General features: G+C 34.5%; 1 protein-coding gene across 2 annotated transcripts in view; it reads left to right on the forward strand.

Annotated features, from left to right (window-relative positions):
* Positions 1-12,764, forward strand: part of AP1G1 (adaptor related protein complex 1 subunit gamma 1) — a 77,248-nt gene that overhangs the window by 40,494 nt on the left and 23,990 nt on the right. Inside the window, exons 4-11 of one of the 2 annotated variants that reach the window (XM_042920543.1) lie at positions 1,981-2,122; positions 3,671-3,767; positions 4,962-5,038; positions 5,911-5,919; positions 8,243-8,338; positions 8,802-8,882; positions 9,088-9,186; positions 11,933-11,988. In XM_042920543.1, the coding sequence (XP_042776477.1) occupies positions 1,981-2,122; positions 3,671-3,767; positions 4,962-5,038; positions 5,911-5,919; positions 8,243-8,338; positions 8,802-8,882; positions 9,088-9,186; positions 11,933-11,988 (657 nt within the window). The remainder of the gene's footprint in view (positions 1-1,980; positions 2,123-3,670; positions 3,768-4,961; positions 5,039-5,910; positions 5,920-8,242; positions 8,339-8,801; positions 8,883-9,087; positions 9,187-11,932; positions 11,989-12,764) is intronic. The other variant, XM_042920544.1, reaches the window with a different exon arrangement.

Below are 12,764 nucleotides of genomic sequence, written 5' to 3' on the forward strand. Positions count from 1 at the left end.
CAATATCTTGTGTTCTGTTTTGATTGAAGTATATGAAGAAGATCCAGCCTTTCACAGATAATATAGTTAGAAAAAGGAAGCCGTCAAATAACCTTTCTAATAACTGGATATTCTTGTTTGATACTATACCAAAACTCCCTAAAGGGTAATTTCTTAAGGATTAGTTACCGTGTGGAATTTGAAACAGTGAAGTTTGGTACTTTGTTATATTAAACCCATTGGTCTTTCTTGCACTTTGAATCTTGTATTCATGTATGCGTTTGTAACACCATGCCTCAGTCATTCGAAAAAATTGCTCTCTCAGTTAAAGTATTGGTAGACTGTGAAGTTCATTGTGGCAGTACAGATTTTCCAAAATTCTGAATCTCACTTCAAGCTTAGATTTTATCATTGGCAACCAACACTGTCAGTTGTTGCTCTTGAAGTGATAGGGTTAGTTGGCTCTTTTTCCAGAAAATGTCTGTCAAATACCCAAATCTTAATAACTATAGTTGTCAGTTATTTTTCAAATAAAAAAAATCATGTACATTTGAAAAGTTCATAGTTTAGTTTACAAGTGCCCAGGTGCTTTTCTCTGAGATTACCACTTCAGTATGTAGTTCTTTTTGCATACTTCCTATTTCATCACATGATAGCAGTGTGTACTCACGTCGTGATTTAATAAAACGAGTCTTTTTTTACTGCTTTGTCCCAAGCGGGCTTAAGTGAAACAAACTCCCTTCCTCCCTCTGTGTGGCATTGAATACAATGACTACTAGTCATTGGTGCCACTACTCTGACTTGTAATGTGCCAGTAGTTTTCTCCACCACTGCTTTTGCATCCTTAGTGTATATGTCAGTACAGTTGGCAAATAATGAGTTAGTATTGTGAAAATAGTTGGGTGCTCACAGACCCCCTGAGACAGGCTTGGGGGCTTCCAGAGATCTGTTAACCACTGAAATCCTTGAGAACCACCTTACTAAAGGATAGTAAAATGGTCATAGAGCTGGTTGAAGTAGCATAACTCATACAATAATTCAGTTTCTGAATAGTAAGCATTGATTATAATATACAGATGAGTTACTGATTCAAGTTTTAATATTTCAGCTTTTCTGAAGGTACACTTCCTGGCTGGTTTGTAAATAGTTTTGTACAGTAATCAATGTCTGCTAGAAACAGGATTTTGTCTATCTGTATCACTAGATACTGGCCTCACTGTAAATATCTAGCTTAGTTTGTTAAAGGTGGCTTAATTTAGCTAATTTTTTTAGTTACTATTTTTTCTTTTGAATACATAAAATAAAAACAAAAGTTAACCTGACATCAAGGTTAATACTATACCATAAGGTTAAAGGTTTCAACGTATTTCTGTTTAAGTCATCTTAAATGCTTTAGTAGTGGGGACTCTTTTCTGGTTTTTTAAAAAAGGTTTTGGTTTATGTAAATATCCTAGTTTTTTTTGGTAGTTAGTGGTAGAGGATATTAAAAATCTTTTAGGGGTGCCTGTGACTCATTTGATTAAGCATCTGACTCGACCTCACCTCAGGTCTTGATCTCAGGGTTGTCAGTTTGAGCCCCACATTGAGGCCCGAGCTGGATGTGGACCCTACTTAAAAAAAAAAAATGGAGGAAAAAAAAAAAATCTTTTAAAGATACAGGTGTGCTTCATGTTTCTGTTTTTGTCAGTTTTCATTTTTAGTGGTTTGCTAAGTTTTCTAAAGTAGTTTGTCTTTGACAGATAACCCGTCAGAGTTCTATTACTTTGGTATTTGGAGACATGGAATTATAAGTATGTAGGAGACACCGTCAATCAGTTTACTCTATTGGTAGTCTAATAAAGTTAAAGGAAACATTTTTTGCAATAAATAATTCTATTAATTACTTTCCTTATTGTAGTAATTATGAGTCATTCAGAGGCACCTCATTAGATTGTGAACGTGAACCTTCTTTATGGGGAGCACCGGGCAAAGCATATTCATTTCTACCTCTTTCTTTTGCAGTGATCTTAATCATAGCACGCAGTATGTACAGGGGCTAGCACTTTGTACCCTCGGCTGCATGGGTTCTTCAGAAATGTGCAGAGATCTTGCAGGAGAGGTAGAGAAACTCCTGAAAACCTCCAATTCTTACTTAAGAAAAAAGGTAACTTTAATGAAGCCAAATGTTTGCGTTTGGATTAGGGAATATTACAGAGATGAGAAGGCAAATTATTTTTGAGAGCTCTGATGATAATCTGTTTCTCTGCAGTCAATGTATTTTAAATGATTATATATGAATCAAGTGTTTATAAATCAAAATCTATTTTTATACTAATTTTGGAGGTGGTGTTTTTAATTGCTAATTACCTCTAGTTGATAAGTGTGAAGACTTTACTTAATTCTCTTAATTCCTCTTTTTTCAAGGAAATGATTTATAAACAAACATGTTACTGGGTATCCTAGAAACCTAATTACTTCCTAATTTACTGGATTCTAAACAGTATTAAACAAAGTGAATAATGAACAGAACTTTAAGAATTTACTTTTATTCTAATAATTAGTGCCTGTGTCTTTGCATTAGTGCCTTTGAATCTCTGGAAGTGCAGTTCCATTGGGACCTAGAGAATTATAGAGAATCATGCTCTAGAACACACTTTCTGAATTGGTGTGTCTAAATGGAATAGTATTGGAAGACAATGATCTCATTCTCTTAACTTGCTTTTATATGTTGATATAAACATTTTATGTTTTTTAAAATTGTGCTTGAACTCTATAACCTTCATAAACAAAGGATGTAAAATTTAGAACTCCCAAGAAGTGAACACTTAATATTGCGTCCATTTTAATGGTGTGAGGCAAGATGTTGCAAGGACCACGCTGTTTTCCAGGATCATACACTGTTAATGATGACTGCAAACCAAAGCCAGTGCTTTCTCTTAAAGAATGTGTGGCTGCTCTTGTTCAGAAAATACATTATTTCATTAAATAAAACATTCCTCTGGACTGGTAAAAATCTTTTTCTCCCAAATATAACTTGGGAAGAATTAGCTGAAATCTTTTCTAGTTAATATATCTAAACTTGTATGGTATTTAACTCCAACAAATAGTAGTTATGGTTACTTTTGGTGGGCAGAATCAAAGTCAGTCTTTGTATATTTCTTTCCAGTGAACAAGCCAAGACCATCTTTTCTTCAGTAGAGACTAGCTAATTATTGTTCAAATGGTTTTCTTGATATCAGCAGAGAGTGAATTGGGGAAGGTATAGATATTATTAATAGTAACAGCAGTGGTATATCTTTCAGTTGCATTGTGTTTTTTTTTAAAACCTTTTGGTATCTTACTCAGAAGAATGGTTATCACAGATGGAAGTCTCTGCAAAACTTTGTAAAATCCCACATAAGTTATATTTGTCTGATAAGTTCATGTTAACCATGTTCTAGGAAGTTTTTGTCCACTTAGTAATGTATGAACTAAGGAACAGGTGAGCTAGAAGTTCTCATTAATGAAATAGTATAAATTGGAAAGCCCTAATCAGTTAATATATAATACATCTGATATCTGACTTCTTTCTTCTTTCTTGTTTTAGTAGGTGAACTAGTTGATATGGTTTTTTGTTGGTGGTTTGTTTGTTTGTTTTTTTTTTTTTTTTTGTAAGATTGGTTGCCCTGACTTAATTGAAATAAATCTTTTGTCCTTTTTATTTTTTTTATAGGCAGCACTATGTGCTGTTCATGTCATCAGGAAGGTTCCTGAACTTATGGAGATGTTTTTACCAGCAACAAAAAATTTATTGAATGAAAAGAACCATGGTAATGTGATTTGGATGTACTTGTAAAGTACTGAGGGAAAAGAGGAATGAGAAAAGGCTTCAGGCAGTGGTGGCCTTCTGTTTCAGTGCAGTGGAGTTGTCTTTCTTCTGTGCATAGATACTTTTCCAGGAAGGGCTGATTGATCAGATCTCTTTCTACTCTCATAACCTGCTTTTATAATTAGAGATTGGTGCCTTCATAGTTAACTTGTTTTTCATTTTTGGTCTACTTTTACTATATTAAAAGTACTATGTTTAGTTATTAATATTTAGCATAATGTACAAAATATCCTAGCCTTGATTTTCATATGTAAAACACCTTGATTTCCTGGCTATAATAGGAGAAAAAGTTACTTTTTTATTGTCTTGTGATAGGAATGTAAGATTTATGAAAATACTTTAGGTTACTTGTAATAGGAATTTATAATAAGTACTTAGATACCTTCATATTAAACGAGAGAGAAATTAAATGGAACATGGGTATTCTTTCCCAGACATTTTATTCTTATTTTGAAGTCAGTGAAACAAGTTCTGAGTAAAGAAAATTCATGTGTCCTACTAAATGCTAAGAGAAAAAATGGTAAGGTATATTTAATTTGGATTAATTAATTAATCCAAAGGATTAATTCAGTCCTGTGCCCAGAAGGCTCAGAATATACTTGTTGAACAAATTAATGGTTAGGGTACTTATTTATTATTAGTGGGAACTGTTGTGAGATCCTTTTTATTGTCTGTGGAACAAGCATGTTCACTTTGTCATCCATAATTACCTGGAGTTGTGATATATTTTATTTGGAAATTTACAGTCTTAATAAGATTTCTGCTTCTAGAATTATCAGAACTCAGCTAACAGCTTATAAAGTATGGAGCAGATGATACCTAGCTTATTGACTGTGAGCATGTCCTTATGGATATTCCCAGATGGAGAGACACATGTGTTGGTTGTCATTTTTTAGCAATTATCTTGGTAACATAATTGTTTAAAATATTCTGATTTGACTGACTTGGCCAGTATTAAATCAGGCATCTATTAAACACTTCCTTTGTATTCACCTCAATGCTTAGCTTCTTTGGGAGAGTAAAAAATAAAAGTAGCAACTATCCTTTTGGAATTGACCTTCAGAACTCAAAGCCCTGTTCTATGAAGCTGAATATAGAGCCTCATTTTTAGTTTTTGTTTGCTCTTTTATTTCAGGTGTCCTTCACACATCTGTAGTCCTCCTCACAGAAATGTGTGAACGAAGCCCAGACATGCTTGCACATTTCAGAAAGGTAGGCACCATTCTATATGCCTAAGCCTTTCTTGATTGAAAAATGATTTTCGTGAAAAACACATGGTTTTCTCAGTTATGAATTTTCTTTTGAAAGGAAGCTATTGAACTGAATAAAGGACTTGACCAGCCCTGCTGCGTGGTAGGGCTGGGAGCCAGATTTAGGCATATAAGAACTGGCAGTAGTACAGTGTTTTCTCTTTCATAATAGAAGTCTTCTCTCATTGTTGGCAGACATACCAGTCTCTCATGTGCTTTATCTGCTGTTTTCACATTGAAGTCAGGAAATGTAACCTGAGGTCAGATTACAAACAGGAATTGTGTGTGTGTGTAAGTGGCGCCCTGTGTGTGTGTGTGTGTGTGTGTGTGTGTGTGTGTGTGTGTTAAAGACAGGTAACTTTTTTTTTTTAAGGTGAAAACTACAGAGTGGAATTTGACATTACTTTTATGTAACACAGGGTCACCTTCTATTCATTTTAGGCTGTTGACTGGTGGTGGAAGTCTAGCTTTCTTAAGTTCCTCCCTTCCTTTCTTACAGCATTCTAAAGTGGAAATTTTTGTTTTCTCCACTTTCTTTTAGAAGACAGTAGTAAGGACTTGAAAGCTATACTTTGGGTAGTTACATGCGTTTAATTCCTTTTATAAGGTGTTGATCACTCAATAAATGGGGCCTACTTTGTATTTTAGTTATCATGAGGCTCTAATAGCAGTTCTTTTTTTTTTTTTTTTTTTTTTTTTTGGGCCTTTTTTTTTTCCTTAGATGTTCATGTCTTGATTAAATAATTGTAAATAGTATGAGGCCCGTATCTGTCCCTAATGCTTGCTTTGTATGTTTTGTTCCTGTTGTCTGTTTGGAATCCTGCTGTATGTTAGAATGAAAAGGTAAGAATTAACCCTCTTTTAGATGGTGCATGCTGGCATTAGGTCCTTAGTAGCTTTTGTGCATCCATCCACAAATGTGGCTTTTAAAAATACACTAACACTGCAGCTGTGCTTAATACTATGAGTTACTTGTTCTTGCAGTTTTGGCTAACTCCCTAGTCCAGTTTTTGTCTTGTCGTTTAAACTCCCAACTCCAAAATCAGCCTTGGATTTCAGTTGCAGCCTTTCCTGAATTCTAAACCTCCTTCTTTGCCATTTCTTCATCTTCACTTGAGAAACTTTGAACGGTTTCCCAGTGGCTTTGATGATGGCAATTCCAGATCAGTTTGGAGACTTGGCACAAAACACTGCTTCTTTTTGAAGTAGATATTTTAAAGCCATGTGTGGGTAACCTCATACTTTAAAAAGCTCTGTATGTGTTTCTGAGCTCTCAGTTCAGACCTAGAGCCTTTATTTCCCCCTTACCTGCACTTAATCTTTTCTGGAAGTTTTGGAATATGAAAAGCATTTTGAGGTAGAGTGGGTGGGCATCGACTGATTTTCATGGCTGCAGCCCTTCCCTTTGTCATCTTATTTTTGTCATCAGTTTTAACAACTTACATTTTCATCTGAAAAATAAAGCTGGGTTCCAAGAATCTGTATGTTGAACACTTAGACATTTGTGCTTTTTGCCCCAAGGCAGTTTTAGGTGGTGTGCTGGTTTTTTGTCAGTGAGCAAAACAATTTCTGAATTTAGTAGCCCAAGGAAATAAGATTTCTCCAAGAAATCAGATTAAACAAATAATTAGGGATATGTGTAGTACAAAAAAGTAGGCCATTGGAAAGTATGCAAGGCGAGCTGCTTTTTGTGCAGAGCTTGGTAACTGGATGATTCCAGCTTAATCACATTTTAAAGCAGTTTATAAATTTATATTATTTTTACCTTTAATATAAATCTGCCTATGGATGACACATTTAATGAGGATTCTGTTTAGAATTTACAGGTCACCATAGTTTAGTTTGTTTTAATCTTGGAGTTGTCCAAGTTAGAATTTTGTTTAAATGACTTAAGGGTCACTTAATTCTGAAGTGTTATGGCCACACTTCTTTAAATTCATGTAGATTATGTTCTCTTACATTTAGAAGTGGGATTTACATGTTGGGAGTGCATACATTGGGCATAGCTTGGCTTTTGTTTTGGTCTTGATCTCCTTTTGGAGTTAGGGAATAAGGAGGGAGCAGAGCCAGAACAGTAATTGAGAAAAGTAATTGAGCTGCAACAAAATTGGGGCTGTTCTGATTGCCTCTAAAAGAGATGTGATTCACTTCACTTTGGACACTTGTTTTCTTAATTTTATGTGCTTAGAGTTGTTTATGTAGCTAAATTGAGTTTTTAGTTGGAGCCTGGAAAAATTCCTGTTGTGGCAAATGTTTTGGAATTGGGTTTAATATTAAGTGCTCAATCAACAGAATGAAATGAATGATAATATTTAAAGCATTTTAAAGTTCAGCTTGGCCATAGACTTGCCTCTACTATGTGTTACGACTCTAATGGACAAAGTAAAGGAAGGACAAGAAAGGAATTCTGACCATAAGGAATGTATATTAATATAATAAGACAAGAAAGCAGGCAACCAATCAGTCTGTATAATTAAATGCTAAAGTAAAATTTTACCAAAAATTGTATCTTGGGAGTTGAGAATAGGGAAAGGAAATTATTCATGGCCTTGGTATCTTCTTGAGGTGAAAATAAATTTTTTCATGTGTCTTTTCCCCTTGGTCAGTGCTGAAGTCGTTTGTATTCCTGTTGTTTGTTGGAAAAGACTATATAACTAGCCTATCCTAAGAGCAGAGAATTTTTTTTCCTCTGTTTAAGATAGTACATTTTAAAACTATAATTTTAATAAGATCACCAGTATTTTTGGTGATCACATTTTATATCCAAATGTTTGAATGGATAAAAACTGAACATGCATGTGTTACCTAGGTATGTCAAGTTCTATAGAAGTAAAAATGTAGTATGCCCCGTAGGCATCTGTTTGACTTTTTTCCCATAGGCTTTCTGATGTACTGTTATTTGTAGTATCTTTGTATATATAACTCTGGAGTAAATAAGTCATTTGTTTTTAATTCACATAAAAATACACATTCCTTCTTGAGTTCTTGGCCTAAATACTCCTAAGTTATATTCATCAAGTGTCAGCAGTATTATACCAGCATATTGTATCAGTAGAATTTTTTTGGATTCAGACCCTTGCACCCTGTTCTTAAGCCAAATCCCCTGCCTGTTCATGAGAAATTCTTTGATGTGCACTGTTTTTTGATGCATCTTTCTTCTCTGCAGCTTGTGCCCCAATTAGTTCGTATTCTAAAGAACCTCATCATGTCGGGATATTCACCAGAACATGATGTTTCTGGTATCAGTGACCCCTTTTTGCAGGTGAGGTTGAAAGAGAATTTTGGAGAAATTAATACTTTTGGAATAGATTGTTTCTTTGCTCTTAAGTTTTTGTCGGTAGAAATTTGGTAATTAATTGATTAAACTAATTACATTAATAAGTGAATAGTGACACAGTTCTGTGCTAAATTAACAGGATAAAATTATAGTTGTAATAGTCAAAATTATGTATTGCATAGAGACTTGACTTGCCAATGTAGTAGATCCCTGCAGGTGGTGGTATCCTTTAGCTGTAAAGTGATGAAGTGTGCCTTGTCTCATTACTTCATTAGGGCATAGAAGCATACATTACTTCTCTAAAGATCATGTTTAAAATTCTTCTGTTTGAATTTTGGCCATTTCTAATGGAATCTAAGACTTCATTTAAGTAATTTGAGTTTCATATCAAGTAAGTTCCTTTGTGTCAGACATTATTTATTGACACTTCTCGTATTTTGCACATTAGGTACGAATTTTGCGGTTATTAAGAATTTTAGGACGAAATGATGATGACTCAAGTGAAGCTATGAATGATATATTAGCACAGGTGAGTAGACTCAATCTGCATTATAATGAATCTTCATTTTAGTAGAGCAGGGAGCCGAGTGATTGATGGTGGTTAGATGAGCAGTATTTATTTATGTTTCGTCATCAGTGGCTGTAATTAGTCACAAAATGCCTCTTGTTACCTCTGGATATTTTTCGGAAGTGTTGTTTTATCACTTATGTACTGACCTCTTGTGACTTTTCAGGTTGCCACAAATACGGAGACTAGTAAAAATGTAGGAAATGCTATTCTTTATGAAACGGTTTTGACTATCATGGATATAAAGTCAGAGAGTGGACTGCGAGTAAGTCTTTTTAAATCTTCCCTCCCCCCCCCCCCACATGCATTCCAATTAGAATAATTAGACTTCAGTACTTTGGAAATTAATTGCATTTGGAAATTAACTTTAGGAAAGAGATACAGAATATATAATGCTGTGTTTTGGTATCTAAAGTATCACTCCTTCCATTGAAGGTTTTGGTATAGATTATAATAAAGTTTGGATGATCTTAGGTATAGGTAGATATATAGACGCTGTTGAGTGAAGGAGACATTTTCAAAAAAGTTTTTACTAGGGCTGTGATTTGAGTCGTTTCCATCACTTCGAACGAGACATCATATTTGAGTTAATCAGTTTTTCTTAAATATTTGTGTGTTTTTTTTTTTTAAAGAAATAAACACTTAAAAAAAAAACTGAAACAGTACAAAAGGTGTGCAGGGAGGAAAATGTCTGTGGGTAGCTTTCACATTCTTCTAGTGGGGAATGTGGTATCCTTTTGTAACATGTTTTTTTCAGAAATTTTTATATTTAAATTGTGTACATGTGTATTTCTTCTCTTACCCACTTTTTGAAACCTTTTTTTGGTACTTTAGACTTACAGAAAAGTTGCAAAAATTAGTTCTGAGTTCCCATATACCCTTCACTCAGTTTCCCCTAATGTTAACATCATGCATAACTATAGATGATTACTGAAACTAAGAAGTTAATACTGGTACCATACTGTTAGCTAAATTACAGAATTTATTCAAATTTCACCAATTTTTCTACTTCTGTCCTTTTTCTTCAGGATCCAATCCTTGATCCCACATTGCATTTAATTGTCATGTCTCCTTAGTGTCCTCCAATCTGTGGCACTTCCTCCGTCTTTCCTTGTTCTTTCATGACTGACATTTTTGAAGAGTATTGATCAGTTACTTTGTAGAATGCCCCTCAAATTGGCTCTCTCTGATATTTTCTCATAATTAGATTGAGGTTATGCTTTTTTTGGCAAGACCACCACAGAAATGATGTACCCTTCTCAGTATCATATCAGGATGCTATCTACTTGTCTCATTACTGGTGATATTAACCTTGATCATTTGGTTAAAGTGGTGTCTGTTGTGTCTCTCCACTGTAAAGTTATTTTTTTCCCTTGTAATTGAAAATACTTTGAAGGAGACACTTTGAGGCTATGCAAATACCTTGTTCTTAGATTTTTTGCCCACCAATTTTAGTATCCATCAGAGAATCTTGTCTGCTGTAGTTATTTAGGATGGTGTTCCAATCATACTTTTCTCTTTTCCTCATTTTTTCCTCATTAAATAATTGGAATTCTCCTGTAAGGAGAGTTCTCCCTCATGAATTTATTCATTCTTTCAATCACTTAATGATAAAAGAATTGGTAGCTCATAGCCTTATGAGAAACAGATTACTAGATACAGTCCAGTATTTGTATATGGTTCTTTTTGTCTTTAACATTCCAGTATCCAGATAACTTAAAGTAACTTAGGTTAGTTCTCTTCTTCTCCCTACCTTTCGAGCAAAATGGTAACATATATATATATTGTCCTGTACCTTACTCTTTTCACCTAATGTTATCTTGGAGCTAGTCCTTATTCATGTAGATAAACTATATTCATGTATAGAGACCATTCCCATTAAAAAATAATTATGGTGGAATATACATAATATAAAAGTTACCATTTTAACTGTAGTTTAGTGGCATTAAATACATTCACATTGTTCTGCTACCAGCACTACCATTTATCTTCTGAACTCCTTTGTTTTCCCAAACTGAAACTATGTACCCATTAAACAATAACTTTCCATTATTCTCTACCTCCGATGCCAGACAACCATCATTCTACTTAACTGTCTTTGTGAATTTGACTATTTTTTTTTTTTAATTTTTTTTCAACGTTTTTTATTTATTTTTGGGACAGAGAGAGACAGAGCATGAACGGGGGAGGGGCAGAGAGAGAGGGAGACACAGAATCGGAAACAGGCTCCAGGCTCCGAGCCATCAGCCCAGAGCCTGACGCGGGGCTCGAACTCACAGACCGCGAGATCGTGACCTGGCTGAAGTCGGACGCTTAACCGACTGCGCCACCCAGGCGCCCCGTGAATTTGACTATTGTAGATACCTCATATAAGTGGAATCATAGTATTGTCCTTTTGTAGCTGGCTTATTTCACTTAGTATAATGTCTTCAGGGTTCATCCATGTCGTAGCATGAATGAATTCATTCATGAATGAATCCACTTTTTTTTTCTTTTAAGTTTATTTTATTTATTTTGAAAAAGAGAGAATTCCAGGCAGGCTCCACACTGTTAGTAGGGAGCCTGACACAGGGCTTGAACTCACAAACCATGAGATCATGATCTGAGCTGAAATATGTGCATATGTACAAGTGTGTTTGTCAGGTAATTCTTAGAAGAATTGTTGAGGCAGAAGTAATATTAAAAAAAAAAGAATGTGTATATATATATATATATATATATATATATATATATATAGCCAGATTTTTCACCAGTGAGTCTGTACCAATATTATTCTCCCACTAACAATATAATTTTAAAATATAATCTTTCAGCAATTACTGTTGAAATAGAATATGATTTTAAGAGTTTGCCTTCAGATTTTTGTTTTGTTTTTGTGTTTTGCTAGCAATCTGTAGAAATACCAACTACCACCTTTAAATTGCTTGCACCATCAGAGGCCAGGAGATGATCCTTAAATGATACAAATATTTTGTTTTCTTCCATTTTTAACCAGTGCTGTTTCTCTGTAGGTCCTAGCCATAAACATCCTGGGTCGTTTCTTATTGAACAATGATAAGAATATTAGGTAAGTCAACTGAAAAATATCTTGTACTTTGGTTTTATAAACTCAGTGTTTTCAAGAGTGACTTTGCTCAAAATTGCACATGGATTGAATGACTTATCTAGAACTTCAACTCAGGATTTTTATTTTTAGCCTGATCTTAAGACTACTGTTTTGTAAAGAATATGAGGATTTACCTCATGACTAAATTTACTTTTGTTTACACTGTTAGCATTAGAAGTCAGCAGACTTTCTGTGAAGGAGCAGATGGTCAATATTTTAGGCTCTGTGGGCCTTAGAGTCTCTGTGGCAGCTACTCAACTCTGCCTCTTGGTATGAAAGCACACAGACTATGTAAATGATGAGTGTGGCTATATTCCATTAAAAATTCATTTATAAAACCACACAGCAGAAGGCTAGAGTCTTGTAGGTAGAGGCTGTGATTTGCTGACCTCTACTCCAAATTAAGAAGAAAAATAACATTTTGTGTAGCAAACCTGGAATGTGTGAACTCTAGCTAATTTTTTTAGGTAGATCAATTTATTGGTATTTTATTTTGTTATATTCCTTTGTGTAGTGTATCCTGCTTGCCCTTTTTCCTGTTTTAATCAGGAAAAAAAATTTCTTATGTTGAGCATTTAAAAATATGTAAATAACACCTGAATTATCTCCTCCTTCCAAAAGAATTTTTATTTATTTTTTTTTCAAGTGTTCATTTATTTATTTTGAAAGAGAGAGAGAGATCACAAGCAGGGGCAGGGGCAGACAGAGAGGAGAGAGAATCCCAAGCAGGCTCCCTG

Source organism: Panthera leo, chromosome E2, assembly GCF_018350215.1.
Source record: "Panthera leo isolate Ple1 chromosome E2, P.leo_Ple1_pat1.1, whole genome shotgun sequence".
NCBI classification, from domain to species: Eukaryota; Metazoa; Chordata; class Mammalia; order Carnivora; family Felidae; genus Panthera; species Panthera leo.